Genomic DNA, 16,034 nt, shown 5'->3' with positions numbered 1-16,034 from the left:
CACACACATATGAAGCAATAGATTTTTAAGAACCCTGCTATTTTATCCTGTATTGGAATCATTCGGCATCCGTTTTGGGGAAAAAGGCAAATTTCCATGCGCGCATCACTCTACAGGAAGCAGCGCAGCCAAGGCATCAAGGACAAAGTCGGACAAGTACACCGTGTCTTGCTTTCGACAGTGCAATCTGCCGCGGCTGGCATTCATATTGACACCTTACGAGGTCTCTGGAATCACATGCTACCAAACGACGGCTACTCGACACTGGCAAACATTAAAACAATTGACGTGCTACGTCTAGCGTAGAATGTACATCAAACTGGCGGTCGACCCAACAGTCAATCTCTCCACGCATTCCTCTCATGTCTTTGAACGCCTGGGTACCCCGGGGTATGCTCTCATCCGTCGTGTGACCGCTCATTACTCCGTACATGGCGCAAAACCAAAAGCAAAACGAGGCAAAATGCACAAGACAAGTCTGGCCGTCTAGACGGCAGAGCGGCGATGCTCGAGGTCCTCGACAATGGGCTTCTCCATGTAATCGCCCGCGCCCATCGTGTTGGCAAACGTCGACGTCGGCTTCCACTTGGCCGACTTGCGCGGCGTCGTTTCCTCCATCATCTTGTCCACCTGCTCGAGCGACAGGCCCTTGGTTTCGGGGATGAGGAAGTAGGCGTAGACAAAGGCACAGCTGCACAGCGCGCCCCACACGAAGAAGACGGACGACTTGAGGTTGCCGCGGTCCTTGCCCACCATGTAGGGGGTGACGACGGCGATGATGGTGTTCCACAGCCAGTTAGACGCCGTTGACAGACCGACACCGCGGGAGCGGATGGGCAGCGGGAAGATCTCGCCAATGACGATCCAGGCACCGGGGCCCCACGTCGACGCGAACCAGAAGATGAAGATGGCGATGAAGGCAATCTGCGCGTTGACGGCGGGGATGTTGTTGGCGATATCCTTGGTGGCATCGGCCGGGTCGGGGTGCGTGTGGTCGAAGCCGACGGTGACGCCGATGATGGCGACGAGGAACTGGCAGATGAGCATGCCCATGGCGCCCGAGATGAGGATGGTGCGGCGACCAAAGCGCTCGACGGTCCAGAAGGAGAGGGGCGTGGACAGCACATTGACGAGGGTGAAGATCATGGAGATGAGGAACGAGTTGTCAATGGCGCCCGTGGACTGCAGGAAGGGAGTCGAGTAGTAGAAGATGAAGTTGACGCCGGTCCTGGATGCAGAGGTCAGCACGTGCGCCATGGCAGAGGCGGCCAAAGAGAAAACTTACCATTGCTGCATCATCTGCAGAGAGGTGCCGAGGATCGTGCGGCGCAGGTTGGACTTTGCCTGGAACAAGCTGCCGCGGAAACAGTTGGCCCAGCTGCCGAACCAGGTCGTCGAGGGCACGAGGGCGCGCTCGTATTCCTCGTTGGCAATGATCTCGGCAATCTCGCCCTGGACGTACTCGGAGGACTCGGGCTGGCCGCGGATCCGGGCGAGGGCGCTCACGGCCTTTTGAATTAGGCCCTTCTTGACAAAGTAGCGGGGAGAGTCGGGGAGGAACATGAGGCCACCGCCGAGGATCAGGGCCCACGGAAACTGGATGGCAATGGGGATGCGGTAGGCGGCCGTGTCGGTGTAGTTCTTTGTGGCATAGACGATAATGGACGCCAGCATGATGCCGATGGTGATGCAAAACTGGTAGCCGGCGACGAGAGCACCGCGGACCTTGCGAGGGCACTATGACGAGGAGCGACGGTCAGCGAACTCTCTGTCGACGCGCGAGAGACTTGGGGAAAACTCACAATCTCAGACATATACAGAATGACCACGGCAGACTCGAAGCCGACACCGAGACCGGCGACGAGGCGGCCGGCCACCATGGGGCCCAGAGCAGCGGAAGGGCTGGTGATCATCTGGATGACGACACCCAGCATGTATATGAAGCAGCCCATGATGACGGTCCACTTGCGGCCCATCATGTCGGCAAGGTCGCCGGCGATGAGGGCGCCAAAGAAGGTGCCACAGGAGAGGATGGAGACGATGAGGGAGCTGTAGTTCTCCGACACCTGCTTGTGGCCGGGCTCGCCCATGACGGCGTTGATGAAGATCTGGGAGCCGAGGACGCCGTTGATGTAACCCGAGTCGTAGCCGAAGAAGATGCCGCCGAACGAGGCAAAGGCGCAGAGCAGGTAGGCTTTCCAGGTGACGGGCGCCTCGATGTGCTCGACATCGCGGGCCGTGTGGAGGGCGACCGAGGCCCGGCGATCGTCGCCCGTCTTGACCGTGTCAGACATGATGCTGTCGGCTCGTTCCGAGATGTGTCTCTGTGCGTTGTGTCCCAGAGAAGAAAAAGAAGGCTTTTTTGTCTCTGGTTCCTGGGCGGGAGGGAGAGAGAGGAATGGGCGACGAGAGTCGGAGGGGGGGTGTCGAGTCAGAAGAGCCAAAAGGCGAGACACAGGGGACGAATCGTCTCGTCAACCTCGTTGGAGAGGAGGAAGGATGCGAGGCGAGGCCTTTGCAGAGGATTGATGATGGACAAGCGGGGAAGAAACAACAGACGATCGTCGGGTCCGGGGCGAGGTCGACTTTTTATTTATTGTCGAGCGAGGTGGATGCATCTGGCTGTTTGCGCGCTTGCATGTCGTGGGGAATCGCGCGGCCTCGAATCGAATTCAGTCGAGGCTAACAGGGACAGGGCAAGGCCCGCCGCCTGCAGACTGCCCGAAGAAGGAGGGGAGAGGGGGGAGGCTTCAGGGGAGAAACCGCTGTTACAGCGATTCTGCATCGAGACCTCGCGCTTGCGTCCGGGGAAGCCGCGTGGGGATGGGGGCGCCAGTGCAGCGCAGTTGCAGGGCCTGGGCTACGAGGTAAGGCCGAATATAGTGGGTGGATGACCCACACTGCCCGCCAGAGAAGCGCCGAGAAGGGCCGGCCGTTTTGGTTCGGTTATTTGAAATGGCTCTGCTGGCCTGGCTTTCCCTTGTCCATTGGTTTCTACAAGTCGTGGGGGAGGGGGGGGATTTCACGGTGGGCTGTCTGTCGGTCCAGGTGAATCGATGAAATGGAAGAATACTGTCACGACAAGAATGAATCAAACTTTCGGGAATAGTCTTTTTTAGAGCAACAAAGCAAGAAGCAAAATAGACGAGTGTAATTCAACGCCAAACTCTGTTGGCTCCCGTCTGGTTACATACAGGCGCACACTGCCAGACACACTTGGCACCTTATGCCCTGCCGTACCACCACCCACCCCCCCTTGTTCCCCGCGTGATTCCCCCAAGAAACCGGGGACGATGCCATGCGTGCTGTCCGGAGTCTGGCCGGCGCACCAGAGGTTGCCCAAGAGTCCGGGCCCGCAGATGTGACCATGGCCTGCCGGATCCGTACAAGACGGGCAACGAGGTAAAACAAGCGGCTTGGCTGTTACAGCCTCGGCTGTCGCAGACTTTTACCTGGCTAGGCCTGAAACACGCACACAAACCTCTTGCTCTGCAACAGGCTGCAGGACAAATACAGCCATCGGCTCTGCCGGCCACGTGCCGTCGCAAACATGTGTGTGCAGCGGGCTTGTCAAGCACAAGCCGCCGGCATCGTGGGGGGAATCACGACAGCCTCACGTCGTCCGCGGCTCTCCGCAGCGGGGCCCGGAAAAAGGAAGTACAGATACAGTCAATACAGGGACGGGGGGCCCAGACCAGAGGGAACCTGAGTCGTTGCCCGTCACGAGGACAGCAGAGAATTCTGTGGGCAATGCCCCCGGAATGGAGCAGTTCCCTTTTCCTGCGGCGCTCCGCTCCGCCGCAGGCGCATAATGCCCTGGGGGAAACCTAATGATGGCTGGTTATTATGCGCGGGCAACAAACAATACGAGGAGCGAAGGAGTCGGCCATGGCTTCAGCGGTTCAGCGCTATGTCGGCCAACAAGAGTCTGCATGTCATGACATACATGTACGGGAACAAATGGCCCCTTTGGCAGATGCAAGCGAGAGCAGTAAACCTACCGTACTGCACTGTACTGGACTGAACATACAGTAGGTGATAAGCCAACATGCTCCCCCGCCTTTCCCCTCCCTCTCCCCCTCCCCCCCTCTCCCCAGTCCCCTCATTTCTTTCCCAAGTCATGCAATGCGAGGCCAATGCTGGGGAGCATAATAACAAAGGTAATAATATCAATAATAATAATAATAACAACAACAACAACAGTCCCGTATGTATAATTGAATTCAAAAATAACACCATCCCTACAGGTCTCCCCCGCCCCTAGGGCCCATTCTCGGTCCAATTAGCCTTTGTTCCCCGAATCCCGGAATCATCGTGACCCCGACCAGCGCCACACACGCAAGGGACCGGGCCAGAGCCGCGCAGGTCCGCCTCGCTCCCCTTCGCCGCCGAGGCGCAGAGAGACATGTGCAGCACGTTGCATCTTGCGTCCCGCCCCGAGCCTGTTGGGTGGCAACCCGCGGATGCAACGCCCCCCGTCGCCACCACCACCGCCACCACATGCTTGCTTGCAGATGATGCCCTGTCGCCCCGTGGCCGGCCGGGCGGATTTGGCCGAGAAAAGAAAGACCAAGGAGACGGGAAAAGCAAAGAACCAAGTTACCCAGTTAGCCGCCGGCGATCGAGAGGCAGATCCCCCCCTGCCCCCAGACCCCGGACCACTAGCGATTCCGCGTCGTTGGCTCGGCGCTTCTCCAGCAAAAAGCTCGCTTCCTCGGCCCTCCCACAAGGGACAAGCTGGATGGATGCATCCATGGCCAGGCCCCGACCTGTACTTGCCCGTCGACGTTGCACCGTGGCGCTTTTGCCTCGCTACCGTTTGGCATCCTCTTGCCTGTCAAGTGTCCTCAAAGTGTCTGGTTACCTCGGTCATGTTCTCCTTATACATCAGTGCTTCGGGACAGCTGCACAGACTGCGTCGAAAAACTATTGAGAGAGATGGTGCCTACTTAGGCCGTATGTACCAGTCACCAAAAGTGGAGGCCACCTCCAAATGGATGACTGGTAATTACGTATGGCCTAAGTAGGCACCATCTCTCCCAATAAAAACCATGTGCCAGAGATCGACAGCAGTCCCCGGCCCAACACTCAACTACCTGCGCACACGGACTTTTTGACCTGCCAACTTTCCCAGCGCTGCGTCGGGCCGCCGAAGAGACAAGTGGAGGCGGGCAGAAGGGCTCAGGACGCAAGACGGCTTGGACGCCTCTCCGTCATCGTCGACCGCATCGACCGGCTGAGCATAATGGCCGCCGCCCCTCCCCCGTTGCCTTGACCAGGCCAAACGTTTGTTGGACTCCCATCGACCCTCTGGCACCTTGGCGGCAAAGAGCCCGAGACTGGTGGCTCGGGCCAGGTTGAGGTCCCCCGTCCACTTACACGTGTGTACTGACAGACATTCTCGCACACGGCATGATTGCCCTTTTTACGACGCCGAGGCCGTGAGGCCAGAGACGCCCAAGGTGGCCGGCGAACGGGCTGAGACGGGGCTATTGTCAAGGCCGTCGAGCGGGCCGCACCCGGCCATGTCTCTGATTGATTGTTTACGACGGGGGCTTGATTCACCAGTCACCACAGACAACGTGTGGGCTCCGGTGGCTTGGCTTTGCTTCTCCCACGGCGGGTTCCGCTTACAGCCCGGCCAGGGCCCAATGCGGACACGCCGCTAACAGCCATTATCATTCCAGAGACACGGAGGAATACGACTACGTAGGAGGGGGATATGCAATACGGAAAAATCAGCCAAGGAAGACAGGACGAGGCGAACAAGGAGGGACACCCGCTCCCTGTGGCCGTGCCAGGACCGGACGCCGGCAGCCGCCACCCATTGACGTCTCCGGACGCAGCCGCCCCCGGCTAGATGCAAAGCCCTCATTGTCCCACCGGCAAAGATTGGCGACCAACAAACCGGCCTCCTCCTTGCGGCCAACCGGCGACTGCATCAAGCGTACAGGTACGGGAGCCACCATGCAGCTCGCCTTGTGCAGCAAGTACAGAAGCAACGGCAACGCCAGCTGTTTAGACTTTTGCGCCGTCTTGTGTTGCATCCCGATCCCGCTCGGGGACCTGCGTTGGACTGAAGCTTTTGGCTTTCGCGCGTCAAGCAACAAGCTGAGATTGAGTTTTGCTTGGATCCGCGCAGGGGAAGGTTTGGAGCTTCAAGCTGAGGGGTGGCCTGGACCGATTCCCGCACGCGATTTGGGGCCTACAAGACAGGACTTTCGGATTTTGCAGATTACACATGTCGGCGGCGGCTACCGTACGGATATCCACCCGATCGTCCGCTGGCTGACTGAGACACGGGCGACTTGTCAAAAGATGCCGTTGGCGGCTTGATGCAGTTTGGACACCAAGCAGACTTGTTTGGAGGCGGCATCTGCTGACTTGCAGATGCAAGGAGATTTGGCCGAGAGCCTTGCATCTGGTCACTTGGAGTGCCTTCGTTCTCTGAGCCATTTCTTCTGCGTGGAACAATCAATCGAAAGCTCTCGGGACGAGGCATTTTGCGCATTCGACATAAACGGCTCGCTGCAGTCATGTGCTGCCGGGCATCAAGTCCCTCCTCGGTCATGACAAAAGCAAAACACAAAGCCGCATCTAGGATTTCGACGGCGGCAAAGACGTAGAAGCCCTCAAGGGGCTTGATGCCGGCCGCTCCCTCGCAGCGTACGTGAATGAATGACGTGTCTGCATGCGTGTGCACGAGGCACTTTGGGCGAATTGCCTCTCTCACCTTGGGGGCCCTCGACGGCACGAGCGCCGCGGCAATGCGATGCCGTAGTGGAAGCGACGAGTCCAGACCCCGGGACGAAATGATCCACGGACGAGCGGCCGCGCCATGGGCCATGGGACCAAAAATCGAACGCAAAAGTTTTGGCTGTGGAGAGGCGGCGAGCCCCAGGGCCCAAAAGTCGCCTTTTGTCGGCCCTGGTGGCCGCTGACGACATGGAGTCGATAGTTTCCGGGCGCAGCAAGATTTGGCTTGCATCGATCGCCTTTTCTGTTTGTTCATGGCTCTAACTTAGCACGGGAACGTGACCACGGGGAAGCGCGCCTATTAGTAGCCAGAGGGGAGAGGCCGAATGTCTCAGGCCGAGAGAATGACACCGCGTTATTCCTGTAGCTATATCAAGTTTGCAGACGCGGATGGTGACGGAGCCGCGCCTGGCGAGATGGATGGAGCGGGCTGACGGCTTGAGTGATTTATCACCACCACAAGGAGAAAAGAAAAGCCCGAGCAATGGCCTTTGCAGAGCCAACAAGACGGGACTCTTGTTCAAACTCGGCAGGGACTCCGTTCGCGGTAGAGAGCGAGGGGGGAAAAGTCGAGTCGATTTGCATGGGCTTGCTGGCCACACACATCACCACCAGCACGGGTGAGGCATAAAGACCAGAGTACTGTCATAAATAAAAATCGGAGCCCGACTCTCCTCTGCGTGTGCACAGCCTCTCTGCCTTGCCTGCCCGGAACGCGGCCGTCTCTCCCTCGAAATCAGCAGGGCTGGATGGAGAAAAAAAATGGCAAAGTTGCGACGACGTATATCGCTCATACTGACATGCTCCCCGAGCCTCAAGCTCGATACCTCGACCCTTGCCATGGAGGAAAGAAACAAAGCTCGTCCTCACGCCGTCAGCTCCGCCGTAATGTGACCCCCCTCCGGCTCAGCTTAGCCTCCTGGTTCCCAAACCGCTGCGAGTCAAGAATCCGACCTCCTGCGATTGGCTGCATCGTCACCGCTCACATGTGATGGGCGCTGTTGGCAGGTCCCCCTTTTTTCTCTCTCTCGGATGACGATGATGACCATGCTCGTGAGCGGCGACTCGGTCCAGGCGCCGTCGGCCGACACTCGACAAGGTGGTGGTGGAGAAGCAGAGCAGGACGAGGAGAGGCGGCTCTAGCTCTGGCATCGCCATCAGCAGCACCATCAGCTCGGAGCCGCCGCCGACCAAGGAGGAGCGCTGATTCCGGACCTGGTGGCTCGCGCCGTGGCCCCAGGATATAACTATCGGCGCCTCCCATGCCACGGAGCCCGTCTTCTTGCTTGTAGTTGCGTTTGAGATACTGTACCTGCTTGCTCGCTGCCCATTTCTTTCGTCGACTCTCGACCGCCCCTTTCTCGTCTCCCCTCCCCTCCTCTCCCCCGTCCTCCTCCTCCCCCTCCCACAGGCCGTCGCCGCCATGTCTTCCGAGAAGCCCGCAGAGCTTCAGACACACGAGCGCGTCCACTGGCGTGATGACGAGGAGCAGGGCAGGTCCCGTCGCCGCTCGCGGCCGCCGCTGAGCCGCACCAACTCGGCGGACTCGCTCGCCATCCGCAGCATCCACTCGAGAGGGCCCGTCGACCCTGCCCTGACCCTCCCGATCCAGTACCGGACGGTGTATGCTCAATGCCGCCTCCCAGAGTGTGTGCGCGTGCGCTGACATGAGCTGGCGCGCACAGTTCGTTCCAGATCGAGGAGTCCAAGGGGAGAGATCGGGCCCAGCTGGCTCGCGCGGCCGATACGGCTGCCAAAGGTAGACAGACAGACCCCAACTCAGCTTTGATTCTGCTCTTGGCTGGCCGTGCCGACTAAGCGTGGCCCCCAGACCTCAGTGACCTCGAATGGCACATCATCACGCCCGCCGACGTGGCCCAGAGACTCGTCACGTCGGCCTCGAGCGGCCTCTCCGACGACCAGGCCAAGCGAAGACTGCATGAGTACGGCAGGAACGCGCCGTCGCCCCCCAAGACGAACAAGACGCTCACGATCCTGGGCTACTTTTTCAAGGGCTTTGGCGGCATCCTCCTCATCGGCAGCATCCTCGTCTTCATCTCCTGGCGGCCCCTGGGCCAACCCCCAGCGCTGGCCAACCTGGTATGCCGCCCATTGACGCTGCATGTAAACTCGATGGATGCACCGGTGAGCTGACCTGGACGCATAGGCCCTGGCCATTGTCCTGCTCGCCGTCTTCTTCATCCAGGCCGCCTTTGCCATGTTCCAGGACTGGTCCACGTCCCGCGTCATGTCGTCCATCAAGGACATGCTCCCCGAGCACTGCCAGGTTACTAGAGACGGACAGCTCGTCCTCGTTCCCGCCGAGAGCCTTGTGCCGGGCGACGTCGTCTCCATCAAGTCGGGCAACAAGCTGCCCGCCGACCTGCGCTTCATCGACATCTCCTCCGACGCAAAGTTCGACCGCTCGGTGCTGACGGGAGAGTCGCGCCCCATTGCCGCCACGGTCAACCACACCGACTCCAACTACCTCGAGACGCACAACATCGGCCTGCAGGGCACGCACTGCATCATCGGCTCCGGCACGGGCATCGTCGTGGCCACGGGCGACCGCACCGTCTTTGGCCGCATCGCCACCCTGACCAACGAGCCGAACCCCAAGATGACGACGCTCGAGAGGGAGGTGCTCTACTTTGTCCTCTTCATTTGCGCCATCATGTTTACCATGATCACCGTCGTCCTCATTGTCTGGTGAGTGTGCCGGCTGTTCAAGACGCAATTCGCCCAGAGCCAACTGACCAAGTCGACGGATGCAGGGGAGCCTGGCTGAGGCGAGACTACCCCAACTGGATCAACGTGGCGACGCTCATAGTCGACTGCGTCAGTGTAGCCGTCGCCTTTATCCCCGAGGGCCTTCCCATTGCCATCACGGCCGGCTTGACAATCACGGCCAACATGATGAGGAAAAACATGGTCCTCTGCAAGTCCCTCAAGACGGTCGAGACGCTGGGCTCGGTATCCGTCATCTGCTCCGACAAGACGGGGACATTGACCCAGGTAGGTTCACCGTGGCAACGGCAGACTTGGCATCGTAACTCGGAGACTGAGTATCTCGGCAGGGCAAAATGTCTCTCACAGACTGCTCCATCGGAGCCGTCAACATGTCCGTCAACTCGCTCAAGGAGGACATTGCCTCGCACCAGTCCAGCGGCAACGACGCATCCTCTCTGGCCTCGTTCTTCCAGCTCGGCGCCCTGGCCGCCCTCTGCAACGCGGCCGAGATCGACGCCGCCCAGCCAGACGTGCCCATTGAGCAGCGCAACGTCTTTGGCGACGCAACCGACACGGCCGTCCTTCGCTTCTCCGAGTCGCTCGCTGACGGCAACGTGTCGTACTTGCGCGCCTGCTGGCACCGCGTCTTTGAGCTGGCCTTTAACAGCAAGAACAAGTTTATGATTCGCTGCTTTAGCATATCCCGCCGCGAGGCGCTCAAGCACACGCTGCACGGCGAAGCTGCCGAGAATTTCGGAGACCAAGACTTGTACGTCTTTGCTTGCTGTCATGGGCCTTTTGCTGACTCCCTTTGCAGGCTGCTGACGGTCAAGGGCGCCCCGGACGTCCTGATCGGGCGGTGTTCCGAGTATCTCGCGCCTTCGGGAGAAATCGTGCCCTTCGACGAGCATGTCGCCGCCACCTTTGAGCGCGTCAAGAACATCTACTCGTCCCAGGGCAAGCGGTGCCTGCTGCTGGCCCGCAAGATAGTGCCAGTCGACAGGGTCGTGGACCAGCCGGGCACGACAGGATACGAAGAAGGCATGATGGACGAGGCCAAGTCTGGCCTGACGCTCGTCGGCTTGGTGGCCATTGTCGACCCCCTGCGGCCGGAAATCCGCGACGTCGTCGCTACCCTCCGCGGAGCCGGCATCCGATTCGCCATGGTGAGTTTCCGGAGAACAAGACGCTCGCCCGTCTTGGCCTCTGTATGTAGAGCTTAAAGTCCGTCCCATGTGCTGAGACTTTGCAGGTCACGGGCGACTTTGCCCTCACTGCGCTGGCCATTGCCCGCGAGGCCGGCATCGTCACCTGCGTCCACGTCGACTCGGCCGACAGCCTGGAGCGCAACCCGGAAGTCGGCTCGGGCTCTGACGACGCCGACGAGGCCAAGCCCGGCTGGGCCGGGTCCCGGGGGGCCATTGTCATCAGCGGGCCGGAGCTGACGGCGCTCAACGACAACCAGTGGAAGCTGCTGACGGCCTACGAGGAGATTGTCTTTGCCCGCACGACGCCCGAACAGAAGCTGCGCATCGTGCGCGAGTTCCAGAGCGAAAACGTCGTGGCCATGACGGGCGACGGCGTCAACGACGCGCCCTCGCTGAAGGCTGCCGATGTGGGCATTTCCATGGGCAGCGGCTCCGACATTGCCATGGAAGCTGCCGACATGGTTCTTTTGGATTCCTTTTCTTCTGTTGTTGTCGCTGTGCAGTACGGACGAGTTGTGTTTGATAACCTGAAAAAGGTGAGAGAATTGTTGCACACAGCTCATGAATACCAGCATGTCTGGTTTTAAAGGTCTCATACTGACTCGATCATCAGGTCATTGCATACCTGCTCCCCGCTGGCAGTTTCTCCGAGTTCTGGCCCGTCATGACGTCTGTTCTTTTTGGCCTGCCGCAGATTCTCTCCTCGTTCCTCATGATTATCATCTGGTACGTTCATCTCGACACACCTTCCTGTCATGTTGGGGACCTTTCGTGCTCGAAGCTGACCGATACTTTCGTTCAGCTGCTTCACCGACTGTGCCGCGGCGACGATCCTGTCGTTTGAAAAGCCCGAGGCCGACGTGCTGCTGCGCCGGCCCAGAAACGTCAAGAAGGACCGGCTGGTCAACTGGCAGCTCATCTTCCACGCCTACGGCATCATCGGCATGCTGGAGACGCTGGCCTCGTTCGCCATGGCCTACTGGTACCTGCAGCGCAACGGCATCCCCTTTAGCGACCTGTGGTTCAGCTTCGGGAAGCTGCCGGCCTCCATCGACCCTGACTACTACAACCGCAAGCTCGCCGAGGCGTCGTCCATTTACTTTGTCAACCTCGTCGTCATGCAGTGGTTCAACCTCATGGCCACGCGCACCCGCCGCCTCAGCATCTTCCAGCACCCGCCCCTGTTCAACCGCGAGACGCAGAACCTGTACCTCTTCCCCTCCATCCTCTTCGCCCTGGGCATGGCTGTCCTATGGCTGTACCCGCCCTCGATCCAGGCCGTCATCGGCACCGCCGCCGTCCCCGTTGAGCACTGGTTCCTGCCCTTTGCCTTTGGCCTGTTCATCATCATCGGCGACGAGGCGAGGCGCTACTGGGTCAGGAAATATCCCGAGGGTCTGTTGGCCCGGGCTGCGTGGTAGAAGCTAGGAAATGGCGGAGATGGGCTCTTGAGATCTGGGACTCTTGTTCTTGCTATGTTTTTCACAAGTATGTAAATTGAGCGACGATATTGGGCATGTGAGCGAAGCGATGCTTTACCTGGATATTTGAGCGAGGAATAGGCGAATTGGACTTAAAGATACCAACATGAATAATGACTTGCCATGCGTTTACAGTGGGCGAGCATGTGCAAGACCGGAAAATGAAGATACCGGCTCCAACATGTTTTGATTGTGACTATAAAGAGAAATTCTTGTTGAAAAAGTCAAAGTCGTGAATTGAAATCGTATAGACAAGTCGCTTCCCGCTCCGCGTAACCACTCATATTCTCAAAAAAAAAAGTACCGAAACGTGACCGTGGACCGTTGAAGAAGAAAACACGTACAAAAGACACCCGCCTACGCCGCTTCGTTGCGCCCTGACCTCTCCCGGATGGTCTCGGCCAAGAGCCTGCTCTTGCGCGCCATCTCCTCGCTGCTGCTGTAGTCCTTGAAGACCTCGTCCATCTCCTCGAGCGTCTTGCCGCCCGTCTCGGGCACAAAGTAGAACGTCCATGCAAACGACAGGAAGCAGAAGCTGGCGAAGAAGACGTAGGCGCCGAAGCCCGTGTTCTGCACCAGAGGCGGCGTGATCAAGCCCTGGAGTCGAGTCAGCGGAGGAACAAGTGACGGTCGACGAGTCCCGGGATAGGCTTACCACTATAAAGTTGTTGATCCAATCTACAATGAAGCAAGCATCGTTAGAAGCTGTACCGAGTTGAGAATAAGGCAGGGAAAGGAGGACGTACTTGAGCAAGTAGAAATGGCAACGCCCTTGGCTCGCAGCGACGAGGGGAAGATCTCGGCGGGCATGGCCCACGGCACCGGCCCCCAGCTCGCGCCAAAGGCAAGCATGTAGAAGAGGAGGAAGGCGACGCTGGTCCAGCCCTTGCTGGTGTTGGCGGGCCAGTTGCTCGAGTAGAGGCCGACCAGGATGGCGATGATGAAGTGCGCGATGAACATGCCGACGCTGCCCCACATGAGGATCTTGCGCCGTCCGAAACGGTCGAGCGTCCACAGGCTGGACACGACGCCAAAGAGCTGCGTGATGTTGAGGACGCCCGACATGATGAGCTGCATGTTGTGGTCCAAGCCCATGGTCCTGTGCGAGGGCTGGATTAGCAGTGGCCAGAGCATCCGGCCAGGAGTATTCTGAACGTACCCGAAGAGTGTGGGAGAGTAGTAGATCAAGGCGTTGATGCCGACAAACTGGTTCCATGTCAGCGACGCTGCCCGGAAACGGGGATGGCATTGGGTCCACGCAGGGGGCCTTACCTGCTGGAAGAACATGAGGCCAGCGCCGACGTGGGTTCGCCTCCAGCAGCCCTTCTTGAAGCAGTCCGCCCACGAGACGAGCTCGAGCTTGAGCTTCTGGATGCCGGCCCCGTTGACGAGGGCAGGATGGCGCTCGGCCAGAGCGCCCTTCTGGAACGTGGCCTCGGCAATGATCTCGAGCCACTCACGCTGGACGCGCGAGTCGGTCGTGGGCAGGCACCGGAGCTTGGCCAGGTTCATGAGGGCATCCTGCTCGCGGCCCTTGGAGGCGAGCCAGCGGGGCGAGTAGGGCAGGAAGATGGCGCCGAAGCCGAGGGCCAGGCCGGGGATGATCTGGATGAGGAAGGGCAGCTGCCACGACCAGTCCGACTTGATGTACTGGGTTCCGTAGGTGATCCAGAAGGAGACAACGATGCCGAGAACGATGCTGAGCTCTTCCAGAACGAGGAGGGTGCCGCGGATCTCAGGAGGGGATATCTCGGAGATGTAGAGGGGGACGACCATGCTCAACCTTGATCACGACCAGGTCAACATGTAAAGTCATTTCAAGCTGAACAAGGGAGTGCTTTAGGAGAGCACGTACATGCCGATGCCGATGCCGCCAAAGAGGCGAGCAATGACCAGCATGGTGTAGTTGATGGACCCTGTCTGCAACGCGGAGCCAAAGGTGAAGATGACGACGGCCATCATGATGGAGCGCTTGCGCGAGTAGGCGTCGGCGATCCAGCCCTGGTTAAAGGCACCTGGTCCGGGGTGTGAGCGGTTGAGCGAGGCTTTTCGGGGGAATGAAGCGTCACGTCATACCGACAAAGGCGCCAAGGGTGATCATGGCCGTCATGAGGCCCTTGTAGAAGCCGGCCCCAGAGGCGCTCTCGGACACCTCGGGGAAGCGCCCGAGGAACTCGTCCATGACGAGGATGACGGAGATGACACCCTGGCTGTGGTTTCCGCAAGTCAGCCTCAACACCAAATAGGGCGCTCGAGGAAGGCCACCGAGACCAGGGTCACGAGAACGTACTCGTAGCCGAAGAGAAGGCCGCCAATGGCGCTGAAGGAGGCGCACAAGGCTACGTAGCGGGATGCGGCAATGCCCTTGAAGCCTACAAACAGGCCGGTCAGCTTCATTCGGCATGCGGAAGCGTCCAGACAGGCTCGGGAAGAGGACGACGCACCCGGGGGGCCGTAGGGCTCCGTGTTCAAGTTGATAGAGACATCGCTCTCCTTGTGCTCGGCGTCGGCGACGTCAGATAGGCTCTTGTTCATGCTGGGGGAAAGACGACGGGAGAAGGCTTAAGCAACGGCGCGAGAAAGAAGGCGATGGAAAAGAAAAAGTGTTGAGGCAGCGAGCAGCGGTCTCGGGAGTGGTAAAATCTCAAGAGACTGGATGGAGAAGGGGGAGGGGTAGCAACGAGGCAAGTTGAAGCGAGGTGATGATGCTTTTATGCTCAGACGGCTGCTGTGACGCCTCGTTCTTCTCCAGTCCCCCGAACGGCTCTGACCCCGGATCCCCAATGCCTGCAAGGTGGTCTGGAGACACGGCTCAACGGTCCACCCACCAAGAGCCTAAAAATCTCGACCCCATGGGGCTGCTGCGGGTTCCCAGATGCTTGGTGGCGTCGGGTTTGATCGGCCTCCTGGAATCAGCTTCTCTCGTCTCTCTTATTACTCTCTGCACACTCGTGTCTACATTGATGGAGCCGCGCTACCGGGGAAAGGAGGGGCAACCAGGATTAGGGTAAGAGAAGGGGGGGGGGCGAGCAGGGGAGGATGAGGAGGATGGGGATGGGGGAGAATGAAGATGCCAAGGCCCATTAGGCCCCATGGATGCACGCACACACGCAGACACACCCACATACATACCGGTACTCTTGACAATGGACCTGGACGACGACAATAATGTGCTGCAATGATTGCACTACGCCGTCGCCGGCCACGGCCCATGTCTCAATCAATCTCACCACAACCAAAACACGCGGAGAGCCCCTGAAACGGCGGCAGGATAAAAGGACGCCGACGTGATTGACCAGGAGTTTTGGCGAACCCACCACCATGTCCAGTCACGAGGCCAGGTCCAGATCGGGTCAGGGGAGCGTGCGCCGAGGTGGTGCAGAAGCGCAACGGTCTGGTCCGGGGACTTGTTGGCCCATGTCAGTTGCAGTCGTTTCAGAGAGGAAACCTACGGGGCGCTTCTAGAAGAGAAGTGAGAACCTGCCGCCCGTCGCGTCTGTGCACGCGCCGGCGTACCGAAGGGGCGATTTGCGTACCCGAATCGATGGGTTGTGCGGCTGCTGCTGCTGCGGGTGTGTGTCTGGGTGGGTGTGAAGGCGGAGAGAGGAGAGGAGAGCTTCTACCTGATTGTCTTTCCTGTTAGCAATTTCAATTCCATCACTTCTTCTTCACTCTTTGGTAATCTTCATCCGCCACCACCAATGATGATTGAGCAATTACGTGAAAGGCTGGGGACAAAGAATCGATAGCTTGGCATGATGGAAAGCATGCAAGGAAGGGCCTCTGAGAATGACGACGAGTAACCGGGGTGTTGACGACACCCTCATGCCCGCCAGAGGAGAACAGCCGACGGCAAAAG

The 16,034-nt window shown here is 59.1% G+C and overlaps 3 protein-coding genes across 3 annotated transcripts; 1 reads left to right on the top strand and 2 right to left on the bottom strand.

The window, feature by feature from the left end:
* Positions 1-486: 486 nt before the first annotated feature.
* On the bottom strand, positions 487-2,294 carry HRG_07527 (sugar transporter domain-containing protein; the record flags this gene model as incomplete). The annotated part of the gene is made up of 4 exons (XM_044865998.1): positions 487-960; positions 1,006-1,228; positions 1,286-1,737; positions 1,803-2,294. The coding sequence occupies 4 exons, from the start codon at positions 2,292-2,294 to the stop codon at positions 487-489; spliced, it is 1,641 nt and encodes a 546-aa protein (XP_044718962.1).
* Positions 2,295-8,179: 5,885 nt separating this feature from the next.
* Positions 8,180-12,115, top strand: HRG_07526 (e1-E2 ATPase domain-containing protein; the record flags this gene model as incomplete). Its single annotated transcript, XM_044865997.1, has 10 exons — positions 8,180-8,379; positions 8,442-8,515; positions 8,588-8,856; positions 8,924-9,465; positions 9,531-9,771; positions 9,834-10,255; positions 10,304-10,652; positions 10,739-11,230; positions 11,308-11,420; positions 11,497-12,115. The coding sequence occupies 10 exons, from the start codon at positions 8,180-8,182 to the stop codon at positions 12,113-12,115; spliced, it is 3,321 nt and encodes a 1,106-aa protein (XP_044718961.1).
* A 417-nt stretch (positions 12,116-12,532) lies between these two features.
* On the bottom strand, positions 12,533-14,710 carry HRG_07525 (sugar transporter domain-containing protein; the record flags this gene model as incomplete). The annotated part of the gene is made up of 9 exons (XM_044865996.1): positions 12,533-12,772; positions 12,831-12,853; positions 12,922-13,274; positions 13,335-13,381; positions 13,448-13,958; positions 14,031-14,190; positions 14,252-14,385; positions 14,466-14,547; positions 14,620-14,710. The coding sequence occupies 9 exons, from the start codon at positions 14,708-14,710 to the stop codon at positions 12,533-12,535; spliced, it is 1,641 nt and encodes a 546-aa protein (XP_044718960.1).
* Between the last annotated feature and the right edge of the window lie 1,324 nt (positions 14,711-16,034).

Source organism: Hirsutella rhossiliensis, assembly GCF_020360975.1.
Source record: "Hirsutella rhossiliensis strain HR02 chromosome Unknown scaffold00008, whole genome shotgun sequence".
Lineage (NCBI taxonomy): Eukaryota > Fungi > Ascomycota > Sordariomycetes > Hypocreales > Ophiocordycipitaceae > Hirsutella > Hirsutella rhossiliensis.
The sequence above is the reverse complement of the archived record's forward strand: the minus strand, read 5'-3'. Positions and strand labels throughout refer to the sequence as shown.